Source organism: Leopardus geoffroyi, chromosome B1, assembly GCF_018350155.1.
Source record: "Leopardus geoffroyi isolate Oge1 chromosome B1, O.geoffroyi_Oge1_pat1.0, whole genome shotgun sequence".
In the NCBI taxonomy this organism is placed as follows: domain Eukaryota; kingdom Metazoa; phylum Chordata; class Mammalia; order Carnivora; family Felidae; genus Leopardus; species Leopardus geoffroyi.
In genome coordinates this window covers 198,534,378-198,543,481 of record NC_059327.1, presented here as the reverse complement: position 1 = coordinate 198,543,481, position 9,104 = coordinate 198,534,378, and the positions used below count along the sequence as shown (strand labels likewise).

General features: G+C 45.4%; 1 protein-coding gene across 4 annotated transcripts in view; it reads right to left on the bottom strand.

Moving 5' to 3' along the window:
- Window positions 1-740: 740 nt before the first annotated feature.
- Window positions 741-9,104, bottom strand: part of ZNF518B (zinc finger protein 518B) — a 16,607-nt gene continuing 8,243 nt past the window's right edge. For 3 of the 4 annotated variants that reach the window (XM_045474545.1, XM_045474543.1, XM_045474544.1), the window contains exon 2: window positions 741-7,371. In XM_045474545.1, the coding sequence (XP_045330501.1) occupies window positions 3,933-7,178 (3,246 nt within the window). In that variant the 5' untranslated portion in view covers window positions 7,179-7,371 and the 3' untranslated portion in view covers window positions 741-3,932. The remainder of the gene's footprint in view (window positions 7,372-9,104) is intronic. The other variant, XM_045474546.1, reaches the window with a different exon arrangement.

Below are 9,104 nucleotides of genomic sequence, written 5' to 3'. Positions count from 1 at the left end.
CACACCGCAGCCACCCCTGGCAGTCCGCACCCCATACAAATCCCCCCAGAGGCTTCCACTGCCTTATTTGATTTCCACTTCCCCCTAGATAACCAAAGGTGACCCCTTATTAGACCAGATCTGTAGGATGGGAGGATGACGACTCATCTCTGCTAACAGGTGAAATCGGCAAATTCTTGAATTGAAGCAACCCACGTCTCTTTACGGTCTCAGGTCCCATTTCTTTTCCCTTGTTGACTCCGTGGAATGAGATGCGGGAATCAAGTTCCCCTCCAAATAGCCTCATCCCTTCTCCGCCCAGGTACGCGTGCAATCAGACGCAAGGGTGTTTATGGATGGTGTCAACAGTGCCGTGCCCACGTGGTCCAGCAGGCTCATCAAATGCTGGGGAGCTCCCCCCGCCCCAACCCCTCCCAGCAGAGGCTAGACACACAGGGCAGGTTCGGTGGCCACAGACCACCTCCGAAGAGGCCACGGACCACGGGATGAAAACTGTTACTGCTGCCCAAAGCAGCATGAATTTAAGGCAGTGCAAACCAAAAAAGCAGCCTGGGGTGTTCATCTCAGGGTGTGCCGGGTGAACCAGTGGTGTTATCTAATTCAGAACACACCCCGGTGGGACTCAAGGCACCTGAGCCGTATAGGATGATGCCTTTCCATGTTTCAGAAACAAATCACACGAGGTGATGTAATACACGGCCCTCCCCCCCCCCCCCGAACAGTGAAATGAAAGGGCAGAGAACGTTTTACAGTTGTTTTATTTAACAAAAGTGACGCCAACGTCTCTATCTATATACAAATGTGTTTCAAAACTAGAGCAGCAGACACAGAACTGTTAACGCGGGACTTACAATAATGCTTAAAACGTGTTATGCAATATTTTGTTTTCTGCTCATACTGACATTTACACATTCAAAAACGATTCCAAAGGCCGAGCCACATCACATCCTCATTTTCTGGGATGGTTTATTTAGTAGGTCGTGAAGAAATGGGATGGAGCTTTTTAGGGTTAATATACTGTGTTCAGCTTAGTTTAACAAATAGCACTTGGCCCATAGTAGGGTCACGAAATGTTTGGGGCTGGGGATAAAAATTGGGGTAAAATATGACCTACGAGACTGTGAGGTCATTTTTGAGAAATTTTCACTTTGTCATATCATAACTATAATAAGATCATCTCATTTCTGACCCCCAAAAGTTAAGAAACTCTACCTTAAGAGGTGTTTAAAATGATTTTATTGGTAAACACTATTAACAAAACTTCATGAGTACACGTCCTTCAAAATCAAGGTAGGAGTCCATAAATACTCAGCACAGTTCTACCCCTACCTTGTCCAATTTTGTTAGAAGTATTTATTTCATGACATTTACCTACATGTTAACAAGCTATCTGCTAAATAAAGTTCTTTATATCGGGAGGACAGACATGTTTTGCTTTCTCATTTTTTATGACTTTCAGGAGCCCTCTCAATTCCTTAAAAAGTACTGTAGTTCTGGAAATCCCCCCAAAAGCTTAGCTACACAGTCTACTCATAAAATTTAGCTCCATACAAGTACATGAGCTGAGTTTTAGGTAATACTTGAAAAACAGTTGGTGCTGCAAAGTATAAATATTTCATGTTGACACTTAACACTCTGACCTGATTCATGGTCATCTTTCCTGAAAGGTCACGGTCTAGCCTCTCAAGAAAGATGCTACTAAGCAGTGAGGTATAGAAGGAGGAAAAAAAAAAAAAAAAATCACAGCCTTTTCTTCTCTCGACATCTTAGGAGCCTTCTAGCTCCTGGCAGGGTACACATCTACACATGGCTGACACTGCAGAATCCTCTCCTCTGGGTGGTAAAGTGAGCGGTACACAGGGTCCATTTCCCAGAAAGCACCAACTGGAAATGCACGGGGGAGGAAATACTGTCATGAAATGATCCTCAGCGGTTTCTACTCCTATTTGTTCATATAAATCAGACTCGTCACTTGTGCTTTCATTTGCTAAAAATGAGACCACACCATTATAAAAATGTGCTTCCAAAATAATTTCTAGAATATAAAACGTCTTCTATTTCTCCAGCCCACATAATTGTGTTATAAAGTAGGAAAACAGAAAATCAGCTACTGCAGTTTTTATACGGTAAAAAATATTTATATGTGTACACACAAGCATATATACACATATAAAAAAAACCCAAGTTTTAAATTTCAATAAAAATTAACCAATTAGTCAACTTAATGATTATGTATTCAATTATACATAAGAAATGTTGAGCTACATTTCACTTGAGAACTACAAAGAATTACCATCCCACATCGATCAGAAGATAATCTTTCACACATGTAAAAAAAAAAATCGTAAAGTTCTGACTAACCAACACAATGGAAATCTCACTCAAGTCTTTTGCAGACAAAGCGGCCCCCCATATCATTTACTGCACTAACCAATTCCCTAAGGAAAGAGCAGGCTTAAAAGGAAGAAAAACACGGAGGTGGGGCTGCCTTGTGGTCGTCCCTTTAGGGTTCTGTGTGATGGTTGGTGCCTGAGCGGGCAAGTGAGGAATAAATCCAGTCCGAGCTCCATCTGCCAGGCCATCTATCTGGGAGGAACTCTTCCTAACGAACACGGAGGTGCTGTGTGGACCAGCCGTGGTCCTGGCCTTTGTCGGTGGAGACAGCGGTGGATGTTCTTGAGAATTACTACCTCGGAAAGGTGGGTGAGAGGGACAACGTCGCCATGACCGTTGAAAACCAGGCATACTTTTCCTATAACCTCAACAAAGATGGTGAGATGCTTCCCTTTTGCTGATTCTTGCTTGTTTTTAGCATTTTCACGAGGGAAAGCCTTAAGGGGCCTCAAAGGCACAAAAGGAAGGGGACAGGAGGTGAGCAGGGAAGCATCCTACTCCGTAGGAGGGTCTGTTCAGGAAGTTGGCAAAGGGAGAGCAGTTTATGAGCTGGGGAGGGGGGTAGTGTCTGTGGAGGAAGTGTGTGCAGGCTTCGCCCGTGGTTTCGCCCGTGAGTTCTCAGATGAAAACTGACAGTCACGTTAAAGTCATAACTACCTGCACCACCCTACCTTGCATGGTCTTCCCCAGTGTCACCTATGTCACAAGACGCCTGTTCATTCACATTTTAAATCGGCTTATGTTTGTGAGGGTGGTTAAGGGCAAACAGCAGCCTTCGTTCTAGATCTTTTCTGTGACTTTTTTTTTTTTTTTTTGAAAAAGGCACATTCCCTCCTCAACTGTCGCAAACCAGGATGTTTAAAGAGAAAAAGAAAGCAAAGGTTTGGAAATGTTCCCTTCCTCCCCTAACGTCTACTGTAGTAGATTCAGGCAAACCTTGGAATCATCCTTTAAAATGGCCAACAGCAGCACAGTGCTCTGGGCTGTAAACGACACAAGTACTACAGAGGGGGTGAAGAATTTAAAAGAATAGCCATTTTTCTATAACCGAATTTAAGGTAACAAAGTAGAAAGTTTAATTTCCATTACGCACCAAATAGCACATGACTTAACGACGGGATGGCTGTGCACACCACCATCTGGGCTTAATCCCTCAGTAGCATGTGTAAAACACTCTAAACTCACCCTTTTGAATAGATTACAACAAATTTGTATCTACTCGGTAAAAGGGGTGCTACACAAAGCAGTCTCAGATCCCAGTGGAAATCTGCAAGTTTCACTTCTCTCCAGGAAAACGCCTGTACGTGGATTTGTGCGTAATTTCGGGGGCCTCAAACACATTCCAAGTTCCAGTCACTTATCTCGGGTTAAGACTCCTGGCTCTCAACATTCCTACAAGAGTTCTTTAGAACTGATGACTCTCTCATCCCTACAATCTCTATTTCTCCTACTGAGTCAGGGAGGAGAAAAAAACAAACAAACAAACTAGAATAAACTAAAAGTAAGAAAAACAATTTGCTTCAAAGACCACTTTTTACTTATTTGCCTTTGGAGGAAAGAACATCCCAATCTCTAGTAGCTTCTATCAAATGCCGTTGGCCATGACTCATCCACTCTTCCTGGTCTTCATACAGCCGCCCACAAAACCAGCACTTAAATATACACTGGGATGAGTCATCAGGCAAGGAATCCACCACCTGGTAGTTGTTTTTATGAACTTTTTTAAGTTTCATTTTCAACATCATTTGCCTTTTTATTTGATTGGCTTCCTCCACATTCTGGTAGGTCAGGCGGACGTGATGCCGTCTGATGCCTAGCTGACACCTAGTCCTCTCTGATAAGACGACTTTGAGGACGTTGCCTTTGTACTTGTTTATTACCTTCATCACATTGGTCACTTCTGGTGAGTCAACGTCAGGATGGTTTAACACAATGACAGGCTGGTTCCGACGGGGGCATTTAATCAACTGGTCTGGTTTAGCTGCTATCAGTCGAAGTTGTCTTGTGACCTGAAAAATTGAAGGATCCTTGAGATAGCGGCTGGGGTCAGCCTGGATTTTGGTTTTCTTCTTGGATGAGTTCACTTGTTTGGTTTTATTTTTACTTATAGGAAGACTTCTGGGGAGCAGTTTCCCTTGCTTACTTGGTTCACTGCTTCCTTGGTGACTGTGTAGGGGGCCAGTTTTTTTAGGCATGGTGCTACAAGTAGCACTCTCTTTCCTTGGTTTTGGCCGAAGAGGTATATCAAGATTTGGGGACACATCTACTGGCCCACTTTTACTTGTCAAAGACTGTAAGTCTGAGTCTGTCTGTCTCACTGGGCAGAGCGGAATGGGTTTTATTAACTGTGTCTCACTGCAAGGTATACTGACGGGTGCTTCACACGTAGCCTCTATAATGTGGGCATCCTCAGAGGAATTAAGAACCCTCAACACAGCCCCTTTGGGGATCAATACTGGAGTAGCAACATGGGCCTTCCTGGTCACTCTGCTTTCAGTTTTTCCATTGCTGTCTTCCATAAACTGTGGATACATTTGCTGATGAGTAAGCTGTCCATTAATAGCGCCGTCATCCTGAGGTTTGGGGAGCGTGCCTGTGGAATAGCCGGTGCCAGTAAACGACACGTTAATTTCGTGAATACCTTCAGGAGCAGCTTTCGAGGTTCCCTTCGAGGCCTGCCCTACAGAACGGCGATGTGCATTATTTGCAGACAAAGATGAAGGCTTGCCACAGGATTCAATTAACTGAGCTATCTTTCTGCGCAAGAGTTCAATTGACTTTATTTTGGACGTGGAACTATTCCATTTAACACCTTCAGGGACATTTTCGGACCCAGAGCTCAGAGAAAATACTGACGAGATGACCGGGCCATCGAAAGAGTCTTTAGTCCTTTCTGGATTCTTTAGTTCCAGGGGTTCCTCCCCAGGCGGCAGAGCCCCGATGCTATCTTCTCCAGGTATACTTAGGTGTAAATACTCCCTCTTGCGTTGAGAGGCAATCTGGCCTGTATTTGAACCTGCCTTGTGTTCCTCTGTCTGCTTGTCCTTCAGCTTCCTGTGGGAGGGAGCCATTTTTGCAGGAACACTGATCTCATTTCTAGATTCCAAGTGATTTGTGCTCACAGGCAACAAGCCCTGGTCTCCGGAGGGCACAGCTGCAGGTGGTGCAGCAAGAGGGAAGAACGAGTGTGAGTCGCTGTGTAAATGTCTTCTATCCTCAGTAAAAGAAAAGGCAGCTTTATGTGGAAACGGGCTTGATGCGGTTCTGAGACCATGTAAAACACTGTGTTTTACTATAGCCGATGGAGAATGACCTTTGAAGGAGAGAGACGGAAGGGCCGGTCTATGTGGATACGTGCTACTTTTTTTCTGGAAATCCTCCACTGTATCTGGGTTGAGGAGGGATTCCCCACGGTTGTGCACACGAGAATCTGACAGGAAAAAGTCGTAAGACCTCACCCACTTCATATTTTTAAGTTGTTTCTGAACCGCAGAATGGAGATTATCAAAGCCTGCGAGTTTTCCGACATTCCCTTCAATCGGCGGTGGCTTTGTATGTCCTGCAGAAGCCATTTTTTCCCGTTCGGTTGAACCCTTTTCGCTGGTCATACGCTCAGAACTCCCTCCCTCAGCCCCGCTGGCTTCAGGGCGGTTACCTTCTTCCAGAGGAAACAGTTTCAGGACGAGCTGCTGGGTTCCATTGACAACCTTCACATCCATCAACTGGGCTAGACAGTTTGCAGGGACAACTAATTCCGCCGGTGCCACGACTGTTAAGGGCATTCCCGGCTGCACGGGCTCTTTTGCAGGGGACAGCACTTCCACCTCCACGCTTTTGTTCTCAAACAGACTGACCTCGTTTGGCTCCGACAAGGTCACTTTATTCGGAACACACACTACATCTTTCTGGTGTTCCTTGGATTCAGGCAGCAACATGATATTGTGCATTTTGTCCTTATTTGTATGGAGGGAGAACCTTGAGAGTTGATCCGACAACCGATTTTGAAACGCAGTCCTCGGACTGGGAGCTTTTAAAAGCTCTGCGTTTTGTTTGGATGCGCCGGCTCTTTTCGGCTCCAGCTTGGCCACGGTTTTGGGCGGCCGCTTTCCACCGGCCCTCTCGTGCACTCTCCTCCTGTGTTTGACGATGTAGTCGTTTCTGATAGCGCCATAGTCACAGTACTCACACTGGTAAGGGAATATGCCCGTGTGTTTCACCAAGTGCCTCTGAAACTCCCCTTTTGTGTAGGAAATGTAGCTGCAGTGAGAACAGATGAATTTAATCTCTTCATGTTGAAGCGTGTGCTTTTTGTACTGCAGAGGGTCCTTTGTGGAAAATCGACATTTATCACAATAGTATTTGCCGGGCTTAAAGTTCCTTACCTTAAATTTGTTACTGACGGAACCTGAGATGGTCTCAGCTTTATTTCCTACATGAGCTGCACTGGGATTACTGTTCACAAAATGAAAATGAGAAGAAGCCACGCCAAGGTTGCATGTGAAGCAAACATACTTGTCGTCCTTTTGGCTTTGCCCAGTACCCTTCTTCGGATCTCGAAGCGGGATTCTGTGGACACTTTTGCACTTTACACACGTAGCAACCGTCATCACGGCAGCCTCCGCCTCTGAGCCTTGACATAACAGAGCCTGCGCTTCTTGTCTGTCTGGTCGAGTCGCTCTATTAGCATTAGGCTGTTTGGGTGACATGGTCAAGGAATTCTGTGCGTCGTTCACTTGTGTGGTATATAACTGCTGTCCGACATCCTTCATCTTCTTTATCTGCATTTCTGAAAAGAGAAATCCAGAGAGACTTCACATGATAAAATCCTTAGGGGCCATCCTTCATTTCACTTTGTGATCGGCAGAGAAACAGTTACTTCTTGGGCGCATACCGCGTCCTCCTTTTTAATCCACCACCACAGTAGGTGTAGGATCCCAAAAAATGGTTGCTTCCAATGCTCTGATATTCTGGGCAACACTAAAGGGAAAAAAAGGAAACCACAAAGCATGATTAATACATGAACTTAAGGCTTAGTTAAGCTCTTTCACACTTATTCTTGGCAATTTTATGTTAAATCTTGACATTCTTTCTTACACACACGTTGACAGTAAAACGTCATCCAACAGAACTGGCAAATCACAAGCCTAAACTGGAAACATTTTTAAATTCAGCCCCCCTGAAACTCATCACTTTAAACCAACCATAAACAGGCCAGGAGCAAGGAAATCACAGTTGTCATTCAGAACAGCCCTTGATATGTGGACATATTATTTTTAGGTATCATGGAGAGCATCCCAGCAATTTCACAGGCATAATTTCATATTTGCCTAAATAAAACCTTGTATAGGAGGATGCTATTTCAGTTTTGAAAAAAGTTTTTTTTTTTAAGTATGTTTATTTTGAGAGAGAGAGTAGAGAAGGGGCAGGGAGGGAGAGAGGGAGAGAGAATCCCAAGCAGGCTCTGCACTGTCAGCGCAGAGCCTGACACAGGGCTGGGACCCACAGACGGTGGGATCACGACCTGAGATGAAACCAAGAGTTGGACGCTTAACCAACTGAGCCACTCAGGCGCCCCAATTTCAGTTTTTAAACACACAGGTTATCAAGTGGTGGAGAGAGCCAGGGCTTCGGCTCAGGTGTCCGTTTGTTTCTACATGACAGCTAATCGTCAGCTTGGATTCTCAGCTCTCTTTCACATGCTCCATTTGTGTTCACAAATGGTAAGAAGTCAATAATACACTGGCAATATTAGGTGTACACAAACTGAGTCCTTCAACATCTCACTGAGCATCTGTCAGGTGCCAGGCACTGTTCTAAGTGCTGTAGGGTAGTCAGCAAAACCAAGTATCATGAGGGTATAAGAGGGGAAACAGGAGATACATGTATTTCTTAAGTGGTGGTAAGTAACTGAGAAAAATATACCATAAACGAAGGCCAGAGGGACTAAGTATGTGATGAAGTTGAGGGCTAGCATGTGGAGGGGTGGGCAGTCAGGAAAGCGTCCCGTTAAGCTGACATGTGAGCACCGACCTTGGGGCAGCGAGGGAGCGAGCACTGTGGCTGTCTGGGAGAAGGGAGTTTCAGGCAGAGAGGAAGCCAAGTGTTGTGGGATGAGGGCCTGGAGCACCAGAGGAATGGCGAGGAGGCTGAGGATGGAACGTAAAGAGCAGGAGGGGAGGAAGAGGACAGAACGGTGAATATGGTCAGAGGCGGGGGGGTGGGCACTGGCCAAAGAACAATCTAGCACGCAGTACCCTAAGGATGTGGCTTTTCCTCTACATGAACCAAATAAGCAGGGGAGACTGGAGCAGCGATGTGGCCCAATCGCATTTATATCCCAACAGAGCCCCTAGCGGCTGTATGGGCCAGGGTCCGGCAAGGTGGAATGACAGCAGCAGGGGACTGAGGTGAGAGGCGGTGGCAGCCTGGGCTGCGGAGGGAGACGCGCAAATGTCCCTACAGCGAGTACCACGATCTGTGTGACATGACGCGTTATTCTATAAAAACACTTAATCACCTTCAAGTGCACGTTCTTTCTTCAGAATATACAGAACTAGGAGCCAAATAAAAAAACACTCTAGCTGGGGATCAGCTAATAGCCTTTCTTTTATGACCTTATAGACACCAGTTCAGCCTTCTGAGCCTGTTTTTTCATCGGGCAACTAGAATGAAGGACACTTATCCTACTTCTCCCCCACGGCTGCCTGATA